Source organism: Saccoglossus kowalevskii, chromosome 4 (assembly GCF_978046115.1).
Source record: "Saccoglossus kowalevskii chromosome 4, keSacKowa6.1, whole genome shotgun sequence".
In the NCBI taxonomy this organism is placed as follows: domain Eukaryota; kingdom Metazoa; phylum Hemichordata; class Enteropneusta; family Harrimaniidae; genus Saccoglossus; species Saccoglossus kowalevskii.
In genome coordinates this window covers 1380735-1400787 of record NC_140644.1, presented here as the reverse complement: position 1 = coordinate 1400787, position 20053 = coordinate 1380735, and the positions used below count along the sequence as shown (strand labels likewise).

Genomic DNA, 20053 nt, shown 5'->3' with positions numbered 1-20053 from the left:
TACTCCATTATACATCAGTACAGTACTGGTCTACAATACACGTACTACATTATACATCAGTACAGTACAGGTCTACAATGCAAGTACTCAATTATACATCAGTACAGTACTGGTCTACAATACACGTACTACATTATACATCAGTACAGTACTGGTCTACAATGCAGTACTCCCTGATACATCAGTACAGTACTGGTCTACAATGCAAGTACTTGAGTGGGGCGAAACACAGAATCAATTAGTGAGACAAGACAAATGATGGACTGTATAAAGACTGCAAATATTTAATATTACATATAGTGTGAATTACACATTATACACTCTATAAAACAATTTATGTTTACAGGACAGTAGACAACTATGGCAGTCCAATACAGCATACATAACACTATAATCATATATATACATATAGTAGCATTAGAAGTCATCAAAACAAATAATGGCGGTGGGAATTAATTAAAACAAATATGTTACTGAACATTTTAGAGCAAAGATAGACAGCTGACATTGTAAGAATCACATCTGACCAAGAAAGAAATATTTTTTACATGATAGATTTAGTTAAAATTTAAGAAAGAAAGTAAAGTTCGAAGAATTTTGGCAGTATTGATACATAGACACATGTACTTTTAAAAAATAGAACAGGAAAAAATTCAATGGTGGTAAACAACAATAAAGTAGTTTTGGCAAAAATGTACACAATGTAGCAATAAAATATTAATACTGTAGTTATTGAGTTAAAAATGGTGAATTCACATGTTAAAGGAAAACATTTTCCGATAAAAACAAATCTCACTAAAACACACTACCTATAGTATGTACTGGAAGGCTTTTTTTGTGAAAACTTATTAAAAAAAGTGAAACTTTTTTGCTTTACTTTAAAAAGTGCATTTTTTTTTTAAATGTACTCTGCGATGAACTTTTTTCCCTCCAATAATATATTAACAAGGTTACCACTATTTGGTACCTAACCTGCATAAGAGTACAGAAACAAAATACAAATAAAAATACAGTTAATTAAAAAAAATACATATTTACTATGTAAAAATTTAGTTTGCAATAAATAAACCATTTCACTTTCATTATCACTGTTTGAAATCAATTTATATTTATCAAAATTTAAATATATTTCATGAAAACGGTAAGCAGTATCTTCTTCAGAGAGTTTGCTTCCAAAATAAAATTAAAATCAGTGAAATTTACAGAAAAGTGAAAATGTAAAAAAAAAATGTGGCAGTGAGAGAATGCTGTATAACACATAATTTTAAGGACATACAGCAATTCATTAACATCTCCTACAATTAATTATGATTAAAAAAAAAGTTACCGTATTAAAAATAAATTAAATATATAAAAAACAAAAACAAAACATTTTCGTGAGGCTCATAATCACATCTTTGCAGTCAGTAGTACATGTTGAATATATATATATATATATACACGAAAAAAGCCAAAACAAAAATAGATAAAATTGAAAAAGGGATATTTTAAAATAAAATATATAAATAAAAATAAATTAATGTATGGAGAAAAATTGTGTAATATAATATTTCAAGTAAAAATTAAATAGTACATGTTCAGTAACTATAGTTACACATTATTCATCATCCTCCTCTTCCTGCTCCAGCTCTAAGTCTAGATCTATTTGCTTAGAAGCTACTTTTCTGCTTATACCACAAACAATATCGATCTTGCTGTCATATGTACACTTCTTAAAAAGAGCTATGCATATATTACCAACCATGTTCTGTAGAATCTGATCATTCTGAAACACAGGTGGTATCAACAGACTGTGTGCAGCACACTGTTCTTTAAATGATGTGACGATATCTGAAGCCAACATGCATTCTTCGGGGCTACTATGAAAGTTTTTGCTAATGAAGTAAGAGGCAAGTGTTAAATAATCAACAGGCTTCGTAGCATCCAGCATATCAGTCAGAGAGCAATTTGAAGACTTTGATAGCAGCTTTACGAAATTTCCTTGATCGCAGAAGCACTCTGGGAAGTTCATCTTGACGATTCCGATTATGCGTAATTTATGAAGAATTGTCAGTGGAAACCTCTGACGCCCGTCTTCGTCACATTCTCGTCGAAACGCTTTCTCAATTGATTTGAAGCTTATTTTGATATTACTGTCGTTGCAGATTTGGTAATTGAGTAATATGAATGCACGGAATAAATATTCATACACTTGTGCGTACGTGATGACCTCGTTAGGAACACTGCTCTCCTGATTTGCACTGTTCTTCTTGTTCTCCGCTGCTTCTTTTGTTGGACGTCCACCAAGTGTTCTGTTAGCTGGCGGCTCAAGTACACTCCCTGCAGGATGTTTGTTATTTGTAGATGCTTTCTTCTTATTATCGTGGTGCATTACTTTTCGTTTCAAACCTTGAACAGTCATAATTGATTCATCGTATTTGCAGTTACGGAAAGACGCAGCACACTGATGCAATCCCAGCTGTCGAGTCAAGTACATTTTTCCAGACAGCGAAGGCGGCAACTTCAACTTCCTGTCATCACACTCTTGAATAAAATGCACTGCAATGGAGTCTGCTGGAATGCAGTTATCAGGACAAATTTCATAATTTCGGGCCAAGAAATCGATGGCAGCAGTTTCAAAATCTTCCACATCAAGTACAGCCTCAGGCTTAAAGAGTCCCAAGATAGGTGCTGGTGATGCTTTCACTATGCCAACGAAAAACTTGGACTTTCCAACATAAACACAGTCCTGGAAAGTTGTCAAAGATGCATACGTGATAAGCACACCATCTACGTACACATGGTCCTTAAAACCGTGATGTTCACAGTAGTCATCAAATTCCTGTATCAGCTGTGATCGTTTGACCTTGACTTGAGACATTGGAGCATTCTTGTAGTTGACCAGCAGGAAAGCTCTAACCAGAGCAATCTTGTGTCTATTAGAGAAGTCATCACCACTTAAGATGGCAAGTGGACTTGTGTGGACTACTACTGGTTTACTTCTGGTTTCCATTTTCTCAGATTTCTCAGTGTCCCACCAATCAACAGACTTGGCTGCAGAAACATTGTCAACGACCAATGGTGCAATAGTTGAATCTTTACTGAGCTTTGTCGTAATGGTAGCATCATTATTCAGCTGTGTTGTAATTGTAGCATCTTCATTGACCAGTGGTCTACTGGTAGCATTTTTGTTGACCAATGGTACACTTGTAGCATCTTCGTTGACCTCTGGTACACTTGTAGCATCTTTGTTGACCTCTGGTACACTTGTAGCATCTTCATTGACCACTGGTACACTTGTAGCATCGTCACTGACCTCTGGTATACTGGTAGCATCTTCATTGACTTCAGGTACACTTGCAGCATCTTCGTTGACCTCCAGTACACTTGCAGCATCTTCGTTGACCTCCAGTACACTTGTGGCATCTTCGTTGACTTCTGGTACACTTGTAGCATCTTCGTTGACCTCCAGTACACTTGTGGCATTGTAATTGACCTCTGGTACACTTGTAGCATCTTCGTTGACCTCTGGTACACTTGTAGCATTGTAATTGACCTCTGGTACACTGGTAGCATTGTCGTTGACCTGTGATACACTGGTAGTATCTTCGTTGACCTCTGATACACTGGTAGCATCTTCCTTGACCTCTTGTACACTGGTTGCATCTTCCTTGACCACTGGTACACTGGCAACATTGTCCTCAACCTGGGGTGTCATGGTAGCATCATCACTGACCAGCAGTGTATTCGTGAGTGGTCTAATGGCCAAAGTATTATTGTCCATCACAGAGGCTACACTATTCACTCCTGATAACTCTGGATTTTCATTATCACTTGTGATAGCAGGGGCAACTGATTCACTGGTCATATTGTCATTTTTGTTTATTGGTTCAACAATATCTGTCACACTATCTTTTTTGACCATTGAGGGAGTGGTCAGTAGATCTTTAGATGTAGTATTTATTGAGGCAGTGGTTATATCATCATCTCCCTTTTCCTTGATTGGAGAAACATGTACCGAGAGTGAATCATTCTCTTCAGTATGTTGGTATATTACTGTTGTTGATTCCTGCGTGCTATGTGTCTCATTAGTAGTGTCCTCATTGCCATTATGTTCACATATCTCATTAGTAGTGTCCTCATTGCCATTATGTTCACATATCTCATTAGTAGTGTCCTCATTGCCATTATGTTCACATATCTCATTAGTAGTGTCCTCATTGCCATTATGTTCACATAACTCATTAGTAGTGTCCTCATTGCCATTATGTTCACATATCTCAGAATCGTCCACATTTTCTGTACTGCTCGGTTCTGTCATTTCCAACGCAGGAGAGGACTCCTCATCACGATGAACCCTAGCCTTTTTGCATTTCCTACTTCTTCCCCTCCTTCTCCCTCCATACTTTCTTTTTCTGGATTTTTTCGCAGCGTCATTCTTTGGTACATTTGTGGATTGTTCATCAGGAATTTGATCAGTACTTATGTTTTCTTCCCCACTGTCTTTAGAATCATTCATTTTTTCGCTGGTTTCATCTTTCTGTTCTGCAGTGCTATTTAGTGGATCTTCCATCACCTTCTGATCATTAAGCAATGTATCACTGTTATCATTTTCCACTGTTTCATTGCTGTGATGTTTCTCATTTCTCCATGTAGCATCAGTCTGACCTCCATCTGCTGGTTTCCTTGCAGTCTCATCTATAGGCTCTTCTGGGTAGCTTGCAGTGTCAAGTTCAGCACCAGAATCTGAAACACAACCAAATAATTCAGTTGTTAGAAACACTAATTTGAGAGCGTGTGCGAGACCTAATTTTTTGAAGTCTCTGTGACTCTCGGGAAACCAAGACGAGTCACTAGGACACCAGTGAAAGTCACTGGGACTCCAGTGAAAGTCACTGTGACTCCTTGGGACCCCAGTGAAAGTCATTGTGACTCCCTAGAACCACAGTAAAAGTACTGTAAAATGCTTTATTTTCGCTTGAAATTCATTTTCGCTATTCTCGCTGAAGGAATGATTCAGCGAAAATAAAATCCGGCGAATATACCTTTTTTCTGTTTTTTTACATTCAACATTTTACATCAGTGAAAATGAATTTTATACAAAACAGTACAAACATTTTTACAGTAACAGCGATGCACAATTTAAAAACGTCCAAAAGTACAGTGCCAACAAATTTCAGAAGAGATCATTTCCCATTTGTTAGGGCTCTACTGTTTACTTAAAAAAACAGTCATCACAAGTATGAATAATTTCACTTACCATGGTCAATTCCTTGACATGTACAATTTCGTGACTTGACAATGCACTTCCAGCACCGCATATGTTTGCACACCATCGCAATAAATAGTTGTTCAACATTTGCATCTCCACACTGTCGACAAACTATTTCAATAGTGTTCTCAGAATCACCAACTGTTGTCAATTCGTTTTGTTCATTAGTATCACACTCCATCTTAATTACTACATCTGAGTGATCTGTTATTGATGGTGTCTTGCCACCTCTTGTTGAGCTGCATTCCTCCATTTCCAGCCTGGATTGATGTTCTACCTCTGTTGCCTCTGGTTCTGTTGCTGTAACTGGTTCTGTTGCTGTAACTGGTTCTGTTTCCGTCTCTGATTTAGTTGCAGTCTCCGGTACCCATGCTGCATCTGACACTGGTGCTGCCTCAGACTCAGACGCCATGTCTGTCTGAACTTCTGGTTGTCTATCCCGGTGATCTGCATGCTTTCCATTCTCTGATTTCACATCGACAATGGAACAGGTACATACATCATTTTGTTTCCTCACAGACAAATCTTCTGGTTCTTCCTCAGAAGTCTTACGACAACTGTAATCTATTGGCTGAAGATCCTCCGGGGCCTTGGGTTTTAAACTGAAGTCTAGTGGCTCCTCAATTTGTTGAGTTGCTAGCACAGCATTGACTGACACAGCTCTCCTGCTTTCTGCTACTGTATAGGGATAATATGGTGTCACACCATAACCTAGAATAAACAGAGTTAGTCAGGAATTTATTAATACCATACAGGGTTTACATTTGTAATTATTTACTGGGTTATTATTTTCACTGATAGCAAAACGCACTAAATTAAAATTCAATGAATATACCAAGTTTACAAAACAATTTGTTTCTTCTTTGAATTTCAAAGCAAGTGAATATCCCTTTTTATAGATTACAAACACCACTACGGTCTTCTGCGCAGTAGAATTCTGTCATTGAGAGTTTTATGTAATGTACATAAATATTATGACAACCTGAACACTGCTGGAGATTATAAAGTAAGCACATGGCTTTTCTTGTACTAGATATTTTTTGTACATGTACGTATTAGCATGTATAGTCCATTTAGGTGGAATCACAAGAAGTGCAAGGGTTGGGGCTATCATATATGGACTGTGTAACAAGTGAATTCACACACAAATTGGGACTGCACACATGTTAGATATAATACATCAATCTGAACAGTGAATGTACAATAAATACTGTAAGTACTAACCTGAAGACCTGTACTGATTGATGTATTTACGAGTTCTCCTGACGGCATACGGATATGGACAGTGATATTGTCCAATATTACCATCCATGATTGGTGTTGATCTTTTCCAACTGTTAACAAACATTGAAACGCATAGTAAGTAAACCACTAAGTGAGAAATAATAATAAAATCAGCTCAGTATGTCTTAACTAAGTGACTGCTGTGGTTATTATGAAATCATCTTTGATCCAGTGGCTGGTTTTGAAGGGTAAAACAATGAGGTATGTGTGAACAGGGAGCTGTAATGAACAGCTCCCTGGTGTGAAGCACTACTCATTCTGAGGTGTTATGCTATTGTGATTGGTCATCTCAGCAACCAATCATATCTAGGTTGGTCTAACAAAGGATGATGTAATTGTTAATGAGGTGATAACCCATCATCAGACTGACTTCAAGTTTTGATAAGTCTATATATATATATATATACATTCCACTTAATATTAGTAAATTATTGAAATGTTTTACATATTCAACTTCCTCATTTTGGTCAATAGAATGAATTATTTCCACAGGGAAAACTTTGGCGTATATAAACACTTAAAATTTGTCTGAAAAACAAATTAACTATTTAATCAATGTGATCTTTATACAATTGATAATGAGCTGAGGCGAAAGTCAAAACTACCATTAATTGCGCTTGTGTAGTGGTTTGTTTTAAGATAAAAGGAAAAGCTATATATATATGTATAAATTAGTAAATTAGTTCCATGGTAAAACAGTGGGTGAAGCCATGCATGGAGCCTGACTTTGTTGTTTTAGTGGTTAATCTCAACTATATATGCAAACAATAGACAGATTTAGAACACTGGGGACTGGATGATGTAATAATAGCTATAATGGAACTCCTCATGTTATTGTAAGTGAGAATGTTTATCTTGCTTGCAGGGATGCATTGTTCAAATGTCTGGGGCACATTTGCATTTTGGTTTGCAAATCACCCTTATTTAGTTAAATCACCCACATAACAAAATCAGGTCTTGTTCTCTAATTATGGAGCTAGGGTTAGGACTCTGGTACACATTTGCATGCATAGTAAATGATGGGCTGGTGTAATCAAGGGATTAGAGAGTCATAGACCATGGTCTACATTATAATCCAATGAATATTATTTTCACATTAATTTTGATAAGATTGACAAGAAAGCAACAAATGACACAACTTATAATACCAGTAGTAAATAATTTAAATTAAATAGTTTAAATTGTCTGTTTTTGAGACCTTAGGAGCATCACTTATGATAAGTAAAGGTAGTTTGGGACACACAGATAGATTGCATTCTTTATTTAATCAAGTATACAGGGTTCAATCTCCTATAAACTAAAACCTACAATTGATTTTTCTTTTTAAACAGTATCAATAATTCCTGTAATATATCTCTATTTTAAAGGAATTCTGCTTACTGAGTGTAATCAGTTGAGAACCATAGATGACACATATAAAAAGCTTTCTATTAAATCCTACCATGGAGGTTAAAAGGGGTTATATATTATAGAATGTATAATTGTTGTAATTTGCATGTGAGGTAATTAACACAGTGTGAGCAGTTATCACCTATACCTCCATGAGACTCATTTTAGTTGGCAGCACTCTGCTCTATTGTCATGGTGATGGGCAAAACAATGAGGTGTAAGTTTTCAAATAATACAGTAAAACCTGTGAAATGTGTTATGTAATAATGGGGGAACTCTCCTTCCATTACTGTAATTGAATTACGGTTTCAATGTCATCAACCTGACTGCCTGGAATGGATATAATCTTTAATACAAGTAAACTAAGCATTGTACTAATTGTAAGCTGAATTATTAACCACAGAAACATATCTGTAATTTAAATGCATGTGCTACTAATAGAGCAAACACAGTAATTGGTGAATACATGCAAGTATACCAGAACAAAATAAAGGGAATGTCTTTTTCATCAAATTTATTCTAGTTAATTAAACAATAATGAATCATTGCAGCATCAAACTGGGTCTCTGGCAACATAATGTGAAGGCCAACTGAACACAATATTGCATGCAGCATCTAACCCCTTCTCCATACCCAATGTGATGCTGTTAGGTATTTCTCATCACAATTACCAATTTAGCTAAATTTGAAAGCTTTTAGCAGAAATAAATTTACAGGTGAATAGAGGATTACATTATAGTGTGATAATGTAGAGATATCACAAAAGTTCCTAATAGTTGTGATTTATAACATATAATGATTTGATAAATAATGCAAGTTACATAAATGATTTTGTTGTGTGTTGTCCCACATCAATTTTTTTACATCAATGTCCCTAAACCTACAATGTATGCACCAACCGAAACACACAGAAATGCTTGATTTTTGATGATTTAAAAAATGGCTTCCATTTGACCATTTTGAATCAGTTATATATCTACCGGTATGTCATGATGTTCATTTTAGCACACAAATGGCAAACATTTGGCCATCTTTAATCAGATCATGATACAAATTGATGTGCATATGTATAATATTATGTCGATGTATGTGTGAAGTTTGAATGCAATCAGTCCAGGCATGTCTAAGATATAGGTCCGGACGCACGCACACACACACACACGCATGGACACACGGAAGCACAAAGGGTACTAATAAACATCAGCAAAAATATATTATTTAATGGACCTCTGCAAAGAAAGTACCAGTTAAGTAGCTTTAGAAAAGACTAACACCTGGTTGAAAAAATAATTCTCTGTGTTTGTGTATTTGTTGAAATTACCGTACTCGACCGCGTTAGAGCCCAGGATCCTCAACTCATAAAATCAGGATTTTTTAGGGGTGGGCGCTTACCCGAGGACCCCCTCAGAAAAGAGTGCAACTGACAATTTTAATTCACCGTGACAGATTGAGGGGGATATTACGTCTTTGAAAATTTGAGGGAAAATAAAATTACGAAATTAGGTGCGTCGTCATTGACTCTTACAATGAAGAAACAGAAATGGTCAAATATGCACATTTTATTTACACAATATTAATTACGTACCACCTGAATTTACGAGATTAAAAATATTTGAGTCTGTTGGAACACAGTCAAAGTCAAAGTCTTCATCAGTATCGCCACTGACGTATGTGTCGGATCATACACAAACTCTCGATAAAAAGCACTTTCCGCCATTTGCATTTAACCTGCATCAACGTCCTTTGACCTAATGGGTCAAGTCTGTTATTATCCAATCAAAATGCTGTGTTGTACCAACGCAATTCTTTGGAAATTCCCAAGGACTCTAGGGTAACGCAACGCGGAAGTGAATCATCAATGTCGAAGTACGATCCGTTGGAATTGATTTTGGCGAATAAACGACATGGTTTTTTTTTTTTTTTAAATGGTAACTAGCAATTCACAACATGTTCACGGCAGTCGATATTCACGCTGTATCATGATACAAAAACGATTACCAGTATTCATTAAGTAATGATCAAAGACCAAGTTTTAAATTATTGGCATTTTGAAAGGGTGGGCGCTTTGCCGAATGTGACCCCGAATATAAACATTGCGCAAAAGTGGGGGGGGGGGGGGCTTGACCGGGCATGGGTGCTAACGCGGACGAGTACGGTAATTAAGTACAATTTGGATTTCACAAATCTTGTCAATTCATCTCAATTTCACTTGTGAACCCTACCACTTTGTCAAGTTCACAGCTACTCTAAATCAGTTTGGCTACAGCCATAATTAAACTGCTAGTATTCAGTCTTCTTTTCTCATCTTGACTCGCACAAAGTCAGCGAGCTGTTATGGTGCTTTCTTAGCCTTTGAGACAAAGCAACTTTTGTCACCTTTTACACCCACATAATGTTTTTCTCATATTTTTTCTAAAATATTTAAAATGATCTGTGGCCTATGGGATCAAATGGACATTCTGTAAATCAACTTAGATGTAATTTTGCACAACTATAGTTAAATTATGCCTACAAAAAAACTAAATAGTGCAACTCATTGAGAAAGGAAATATAAATGAAGGAAACCCTGCCTACCTATCAAGTACTTTTTTTTACACCATGGCCAGAAAACCAAATTAGTTTATAGATCACTATAATTAATGATATATACAATAAATGTTATTTGTGATGGACATGAACTTCTATTAAAGATGCACTTTAAATGAAGCAGGGTTCTCCCCAGAAAAAATGCATAGCGCTGCAACTAATTTGCATATTAATTTGCATAATAATTTGCATATCATTTACGTACATTTCCTTCATTAATTAACAGAACTCATTTACAATTATGAATATTAATGAGCTCAGTCACAGTGCAAATATTTTTTTTAATGGAATCAACACATTATGTTTCACAATTTAGAAGAGTTTGAAACATTCTCGAAATACTGATGCTGCAGACTAAAAACAAACACAAATAAATTGTTGTTGCAATTTAATTGTCTATTGTAAAACGTTGAATAAAACGCATTCGAAACGTTAAGCCAGAAATATGTTCACGAATTTCATGATTTTATTTACTCCAAAAACATTCACCTTCAAAAAATCGACAACGTAATTAATTGGCGTATTGTTGTAATTTATTATTCGTACCATCAACTTCTAAAACGTTTACATTTACAGTAATGAGCGAACAAATTAAACTTCAAAATGATCATCAAAGTTACGACGTGACATAACTTACTTGGCGATGTTATACACCGGTTATACCAATAATTCCTCACTAAATGTTACTTCTTTTATTTTATATGAAATTAAAGTAAAATCTGACTTATTTTTATCGGGAGCGATTATTTTTGATCACTCGATTGCTTCGGTAAAAAAAACAGACCCGCCATGATATTTGTGAACATTAACATGTGTCCTTTGACCCGATGGGTCAAGAATGTCATTAACTAATCAAAATGCCGCATGGTAATGCCGGTAGAATCCGAAGTTTTCCGAATGGTAGTGATCATAAAAATTTACATTGCGGAAGTTAAGCGATGTCGTAGCACGATGTGTTGGCATCGTTTTCAATTGAAAACTGCATGATGGTTTTCGAAAGAGGTGATTAGCAATTTTTAAAAGGTAAAATAGTCTTGAAAGAAGAGTTTTTACATGATTCGTGATGATAACAGTTCAAATGTCTTTTACCAAATCACGCAATAAACACATTGTTTTTTCTTGAGTAGCGTAAACTGATCGTAAACTCCGCTTTGACCATGTTATATTGAGGTGGAATTGATTTTAAAAGAATTTTAGCTTTCAATCTAAAGACTGTGTCTATCGCAGAAAGTATTTACTTACAAACAAAGTGGTGCTAATTTCACAAATTTGACTAGCCGCTACGTATCGTGCGACTAGGTTTATTGTTTACAAATTCTAATCCACGACTGGCAGGATGCGTGTCGGTCGGTACATAATTATAATAACAATCGGACAATAGTCCTGGTCGGAAGCGTTTCCGCTGTGGTCACTAATTTTGAGTGACGGTCGAGCTGACCAGTGTGGCGAACAAAGCTTTTGCACATCTGATATTGGCATTTCAAATATGAAATCAAGCGCCGAGGTCGGAACACTTAGCGCCGAGGTCTCAAGTAAAGAGCTTCACAAGTATAGCGCCGCGGACCTCGGCGCTAAAAAGCCCTGCGGAGAACCCTGAATGAAGCAAATATGGTATTTGCAAGTGTCATTGTAATGCAAGATAAACATATAAGGCAGGACATGAAAACTGAAAAACATGAAAAATGCTCTTTTATTACATATGCATAGCATAGCACATTGTAAAAATAAAATGTGAATTTCAATTCATGGAAAGAGAGAGATCATGTATAAGTAGGTTTTTTTATGAAATTATTAGAAGTGAAAATTGATACATGATGTGCCACTGTTTCTCATTCCTCAAAATAATCAATTGTGAATAATAAATTTAGTTATACATGTACATCTCAATACTCGACTTAAATCAAATATGATTCAAGATCAAAATAAATTATATTTATAGGAACAAAAATATGTGCGTATCTACAATATAAAATTTAAATGTCTGTTATCGCATTAGGTAAATGACAGAGGTGTATCTATGCTGAAAACTATTTTTTATGTGAAATTGTATTAGAGTTGCACTTGTAAAATTTAGAGAAAATACAGTGAATAGTTTCACTGTTTACACATGTGATTGACTGATCATTTATGTACACTTAAAAACACTACAATTCTATGAATAATATTTTATGAAAACATAAAACAATAAATTCTGTTATAATTTGAGTGTAACAACTAAAATCTTATAAATACTTCATAAATTTATTCTCTGTGTCTTGATTTGAGACATTATACATATGCAGAGTTGGTCAGCTTGAAATATAAAATTTTATTAATTATTCGAGAGATTTTTCCGAAAACATATTTATTATTCACAATATATGTATTGTATATGTATACATTGTAGATCAATAACATAATAATATTTTATTAATGAAGATAAAAACAAGATGAGCCATAGATCTTACACATGATTTACATAAAACTTAAAATATACACCGGCAAAAAATATATGATGATATTGCGAGGTGTCATATATTTATTTAATACAAGCAAAAGAGGTACTTGTAATGTTGTACAAGGAAAGATCACTGATATGCATGCTACCATATGGTCATGAACATTGAATTATAAATCAGTAAATTTACAATATATTTGGAAAATTAACAAGCAGCCAGTCGGCTGAGATAACTCCGCTGTTAGCAATGCACATTTCAATAAAAGAACAGAAGATATCATTAGAAAATGAACAATATGTATAGTATCAAAGCAATGGGACTTGCTGTTTTCAACAAGAATTCAAAAATATCACTTTTCACCAAAAATGACAAAAATAATCATAAAAATTAGATAATTGAAGATATCACCACAAAATTAACAAATCTGAAAGAGGTCCACATGTAGTACCTACATGTATATATGTAATATCAAAGCAATCGGACTTGCGGTTTTCAACAAGAAGTCGAAAATATCACTTTTTACCAAAAATGACAAAAATATTCACCAAAATTAGAGAATTGAAGATATCATCACGAAATGAACAAATCTAAAAGTGGTCCACATGTAGTACCTTTATATGTAATATCAAGGCAATTGAAATTGCGGTTTTTAACAAGAAGTCGAAAATATAACTTTTTACCAAAAATGACAAAAATATTCACCAAAATTAGAGAATTGAAGATATCACGAAATGAAAAAATCTGAGAGAGGACCACATGTAGTACCTATATATGTAATATTAAAGCAATTTGACTTGCGGTTTTTAACAAGAAGTCAAAAATATCACTTTTTACCAAAAACAACAAAAATATTCACCAAAATTAGAGAATTAAAGATATCATTACAAAATGAACAAATCTGAGAGAGGTCCACATGTAGTACCTATATATGTAATATCAAAGCAATTGGACTTGCCGTCACCAAAATTAGAGAATTGAAGTTATCATCATGAAATGAACAAATCTGAGAGAGGTCTCCCCAAGGTAGACACCATGTATCAAAGTTTTCAGGCTTGTAGTTTTCAAGAAGAAGTCGAAAAAGTAAAACATCAACACGGACGACGACGGACAATCACTCATATGATGAGCTCCGCTCGACAAAGTCGACAGCGGAGCTAAAAATGAATGTATTACAATAAAGTTATTTTTTTTATTATTTAAAAAAAAATTGTTTGACTTTCTGAAAGATGGGACATTGCACTAATACATGTGATTTACGGTGACAAAATCAGTATGAATAGTGTACTTGTCAGAGCTGCTTCAACTGTGGTCCATAATTCGTAAGTATACAAAAAACTGATTAATTTTCGCTGCTCGAAATTTTCATAATTTGATGATTTATTAGCATACTGAAGACAAAATTTTGCAAATATGAAACCATTTATTCTGCAGAAAAATTTTTCACTGAAGGGTGTAATCAGTAAAAAATGATAGTTCTTACATTCAACTCATCAAAATTCAGTCTTTCCAGTGAAAATTAATTCCTACTAAAATAAAGTATTCCACAGTACGGTATATACATTAGAAATTAAAAGTAATTATGTGGAAGCTAGTGAATCTTGGTAATTCATCCAGTGAAACAACAACTACAAAGACGGAAATTCAGTTTTTAGTTACAGCCGTTCTGAGAATTATTCGGACAGTCAGTTAGCAAAATGACTTGCAACTTTGCAAAACACAATCTAGACTTGTCTGCGCCACTTGAGTGACGGGCGCGTGGTTTGGGATTACTATTTCATAGGGGTTGTCAGCTTGGTGAATTGTAAGTATTATCTAGCGTGCGTTTACAGCAACCATTCTTTATTTTTATAATTATATTGTAATTATTTTCAGTAATTTTGAAAATCACAAGTTGGATGTTGCTTAAATCTGTCGAAAAATGTCAACCCCTCACTCATTTTAGTTAGTTGTACCTGTTACAAAAATGGACTAGACATAATAACAGTCGTTATACCCAGTCATTTTCAAACTGCAGTTGAAAAAGTAATTCGATCAAGGAAGGCACTTTTGATTTGACAAAATCCATCAAACCATTATAATCGAGTTTTCCGTCTGTGTATTCCTGACGTACTCACAGCACCAGTAATGTAAAAACAACTTTTAGTTTGGCGCGTTAGTTTGAATGCATAAACAACATATAACCTGTTAATATATGGTAACCAACGCGTGTCGTTTTGAAAACAGCGTTTTACCCGCATCTTGCAAGATAATGGAATGATTTCAATTGTGGGCGTGCCAATACAACGGCGCCATCAAGTCTAGATTGGAAAAGACCCAAGTGTTTTGCAAAGTTCCAACATATATTGCTAACTGACTGTCCGAATAATTCTCAGAACGGCTGTAATATCGAGGCCTGAAGAACAGTCACTATAGTAAACATGCATGCAACAAAAAGCATGCTGGAAACACATATGTATATTGTATGGTGTATATATCAAAAAAATGAAGAGTGAATTTTCTTATCCAATCCGATCATTGTATTCAATCACATTCAATCATATTAAAAAGTAAGTTTGTTTTCTAGTAGAAACATGAGTATAGTGTTCATATAAGTGCTGTAGTGACCTAATTTCTATCGATAAATTATAAGCCACTTAAATCAGTAAAATAGTGCAGATAGATGGTTTGATCCAAGTTTAAAGGAAAAATTTTATAAAATTGTCTTACCACATAGGAATAATATTAGAGAATACAGAGCCTTGAAATTAGCAGTAACTTTAGTGTTCTGTAGACACTTGGACTACCAAGTCTTGTCTTAGGGCTACCATTTATCTAAATTTAGTAGCTAGACTGGACTAGTCAAAATTTACAAAATAATGACACATTGTTTTTTACATTCACCAATTAGTTTCACAAGTTATAGGGTGTTTACTACATAAATTGCCAATGTGACATTCATTTATTTATTTGTATTCTTACATGTTTGCATGGTTCTGAGTGACTACCAAACCAGATTGTCATTAAAGCGCGGCTCCGCAATCCCAGGAATTGCACCAGTGCATCATGGGAAATGTAATTTGCATGGTCCGCCCAGTTGTTTACTTGGTACACAGCTGTTATCATTTCAACTGAAGGCGTTAATTCCGTAAGCTAACGTCATGCATTACGTTATTATCTGATTTGAAAGGACTTGCCGAATCCCGTTGTTCGACGTTCACTGGGCCTACGCACTCTTTTGAAAGCCGTTTTCTGTGTTTGTTTCGCTCGTGGTCGACTGTAAAGCACAATTTCTGTAAATGGCGTGACGGCATTGTAAGGTTCTCTCTGAATTGAGCTCATGCCTTTGCTTTCTTGCTATTGTACTAATATGTTACAAGTGCGACCTTTTTATACAATGTATTTATTCATTCACTCGCTGCTATTAGGCGTCGTTTATAGTATTGGACGATGCTCGGACGACGAAATGCGTGGACTGACGAAAGATACATCCAGCGCAAGTCACAACTTATGAGGGCTGATGACGTTGTGGTCACACAAAAAGAAGTGATGCCGGAGTGTGTTGTAAGACAGATACGCGGACTGTATCCCAATCTTCCAGGCGTGCCTTATATGGGTCATCTCTGGTACTGAAAAATATGTGTCTTTCATTGATACAAACGAACCAAACGGCCCTTTTCAGGGCCAACAAATATTCCAAAAAGAGAACTACCGTATTGTCAATTACTTGCATAATGAAAAAAATCTATTTTATTTGAATGACCTACACAATGTAGTTGTCGTACAACGTTTGCCATAATGTGTCTTGTCGGCTCGGCAATAATGACGTTATGCAACGTCAAAAAAACAAAAACAAAAACAAAACTTTATTATACGTATACGGCTGTGCGGCACGGGTCCGACGCCAAATATACATAAATATATGCGCGGCTCATACTAGTACGTGACAAAAAGGGCTAAATATTTCACTGCGGAGACATGTTTCAGGGAACATTATAATTTTTTGTGAGACCTTTCAATTTATTTATTTCGAGAACGAAGGGAAATTTGAGAAGCATACTCGACATATTGTAGGGGACGTATTTGGGACTCCCTCGACTCTTTTCATCGATATCAGAGTGAAACCCATTTTTTTACAGCCCTGTAACCGCGAATGTCTTTCTTTGCGCACACACACTACAGAAATTATTGGTATGTTTACGCAAAGTCCCTCCCCTCTCGCGCACACCCCAGCTCGTGCGATTCGCACTCGCTCGGGTCGGACCGCTTCGTGGAGCGCCATCGTCCCCTGAGATGAGCGGACGGACAAACAGCTCACAGCATATCATTTCTTATTAGCTCCACGATATCACTTACATGATCAACTCCGTAATTACATAAACATACCTAGAGATTGAACAAATAACTCGGGATTAACACCTTACATTTGCATAAACCCATGACTGACAGCCAGTTTGAGCAGTCAAAACGACTGTTTGAATCATGCTTTTCCGTCGCTTTTACACGGAAATCACACTGTCATCGCACCGAACTCGTAAATTAACATTGCAGTTGTATCGCGGACATATTCATATTTGTGTACGACATGAAAATAAAGCACAACAGGCGTTAAGATTGCCGAAAAGAGTGATTTTGCGGAGCACCCCCGAAGAGATGTTTCACGCTTGAGTGTCATTTGCATACTGAAAAGTGGCGGCCATCTTTCCTTTTATACACCCAGACCCGCGGTTTAAGCTTTTTAAACTGATAGCCAAGCTATCATTTTGAATCATGAAATATCATATTTGCTTTATTATAAATGCATCCCCAATAAAAACGCATGTAAAAGAACATTTGCATTTATTGTATATTAACTATTAATAAAATATGACTTTATAGGACCTTTTTCAATTAGGCTTAGTGCATATGCTAATATTAGAGCAAATATGCTATGTGTATTTTGTGAAGGACACAGAGGCAAGCATTCAAGCCATGTGCATTTATATACATAAGACTGGTAAGTCAGGAAAAGCTAGATGAAATTTAGTTCCTGATATTTTATTTTGTATACTGTCAACTGCTGTGTTTGAAGTACATAGATGTAAATGACAATATACAGAGATTCATATATCATGTTTGGATACAATTAATTAAATTTGGTATACCGGTAGTTAAAATATTACTGTAAAATACTTTATTTTCACTTTGAATTAATTTTCGTTATTTTCGCTGAAGGAATGATGCAGTGAAAATAAAATCCAGCAAATATACCTTTTTTCCTATATTTTACATTCAACTTATCAAAAATCAGTGAAAATAAATTCCATACAAAACACCCAAAAAGTCTTTTCAGCAAAAAATAATTCCAGCTAAAATAAAGTATTCCACAGTAACTTAAATTCAATTTTGTAAGATAAAAATGTCATATCAAAGTTACAATAAATCAGGTGATTGATAAAACACAATCAATTGTGAACAGATTTTCTGACATAGAAAACTGAAAGCATTAAGACTTAAGTAAAATTCACAAAGTATTTGATCAGAGGCAAGTAAATAGCAGCTGTACCATAAGATGTGAAAACATTTTAATCCTTGCATTAACTGTTTACCCATTCATGGTTTATAAATCAGATCATCAGGGGAAGGTGTATGAGGGAATTTAACACCAACATTTAAACTCAAGAATTTCCTGACATCAAATCATAAATTGTGTTCATACCACTGTTTTGAACCAATGCCAAATTTTCACCAGTAAACCAAAACAGACCTCACTTTGTGTTTCAATTATGACTTCCTCAGCTAATATTTAACCAGGTGTGTGTGTGTGTGGGGGGGGGGGGGGTTCTGACAATTTATAATAAAATATATACATCAGACAGTGAAGGTAAACCAAGAAATTAAAAATATATGTGAAAACACCCCTGAAATCATATACTTCAAAATAACTATGTTAAAAGAATTATTATATGAAATATGACTACTTATAAAAACGACAGGAGGTGTGTACACATGCCGTGTACCACGGCGTTATTCTATGGTGGCGCTTTAGCTATGGCTCGCCGTTGTTATATTCGTAGCAAGATCACCGCGGTCTATCCTCAGACTATGAAATACATTTCGCCGATTGCCGGTTAAATAAATACACATATACTTTCAGAGGACCAGTCAAACCCCCTCTCTGTTAATTTCTTTCACTACATGTGTATCTACAGTCGTCAATTTGACAGCATTATGGTTCAAAGATTTACGATCGTATTCAGGATGGATAGCTGTCATGGCGTCGAAAGCGCCGCCAGACCACGCAGAAAAAAAAAACACATACAAAAGACATACAAAAGAAACACTACAAGTATCCCGGAATCAGACTCAAATGAACCCTAGGTAGACATGAAAATACAGAGATGAACCAATATCTGTGAATTTCAGAGCGGTGTCGATATTTCAACAACGATAAATTGGTTTCAATGTGGTAAATTTTCGCTTCTGTTGTTGATGGAATAAGCTCGACTTAGCACTGTCAAAAATGTCAAACGTGAAAAAAAAATGATTTTTAAGGTGCAGATCGAAACATATTGTCAAAGATTGAAGGAAGATAACTGGAATACATACCTCTGAACCTCGGTCACATACAAGGTTTTGGGGATTTCCTCCTTTTCTGGTCTAAAAAAGATGAAATTATTTCGTCGATCAAAAATCCGTATTGTCTTCAAGATCACGAACAAACATGTAATATTTTCGATCGTTTGAGGGCGCTTTGAAAGAACTTCCCGCGTAGGCGTTGGAGGGCGCCACCTTGCTGACGCCAAGGTTTTTGCCAACAGATACTAGCGGCTGTAGAAGATATTCAAACTTCATTTACCAACTACCAGATGCAGTGAAAAAATAAATACATTTTTCTAAATGGTTTATTTCTAATTATAAATAATTTGTATTTGGTTTACGATTGAAACTGCTATCTGATTATGTTATACAAGATGACGTCATTGTAATGAAATTTTAATGACGTAACTCTTTTGTGTAGGGCAGGACTCAGTTTTACCACGGACGTCCGACACCTGAGCTTCTTCCGGGAATCCAAGCTTAGATCACAGTCTACAAACAGATCAATTTTTCCTTTTTCAAAAAGTGCTCGTCGCAAATGAATAAATGT

The 20053-nt window shown here is 35.3% G+C and overlaps 1 protein-coding gene across 1 annotated transcript; it reads right to left on the bottom strand.

The window, feature by feature from the left end:
• Positions 1 to 261: 261 nt before the first annotated feature.
• On the bottom strand, positions 262 to 19642 carry LOC102801796 (uncharacterized). Its single transcript, XM_006820209.2, has 4 exons — positions 19513 to 19642; positions 6476 to 6585; positions 5240 to 5962; positions 262 to 4725 (listed from the first exon to the last, which is right to left on the bottom strand). The coding sequence occupies exons 2-4, from the start codon at positions 6561 to 6563 to the stop codon at positions 1598 to 1600; spliced, it is 3939 nt and encodes a 1312-aa protein (XP_006820272.1). The 5' UTR covers positions 6564 to 6585; positions 19513 to 19642; the 3' UTR covers positions 262 to 1597.
• Positions 19643 to 20053: the final 411 nt, after the last annotated feature.

What these genes read in the sequence shown, in the direction of transcription:
- LOC102801796 (XM_006820209.2), bottom strand. Translation starts at nt 6,563, where the DNA reads ATGGATGGTAATATTGGACAATATCACTGTCCATATCCGTATGCCGTC. An exon ending in CAATCAGTACAGGTCTTCAG is followed by an intron (nt 5,963 to 6,475) that starts GTTAGTACTTAC and finishes TGTTTATTCTAG; the next exon opens with GTTATGGTGTGACACCATAT. An exon ending in ATGTCAAGGAATTGACCATG is followed by an intron (nt 4,726 to 5,239) that starts GTAAGTGAAATT and finishes GTTGTGTTTCAG; the next exon opens with ATTCTGGTGCTGAACTTGAC.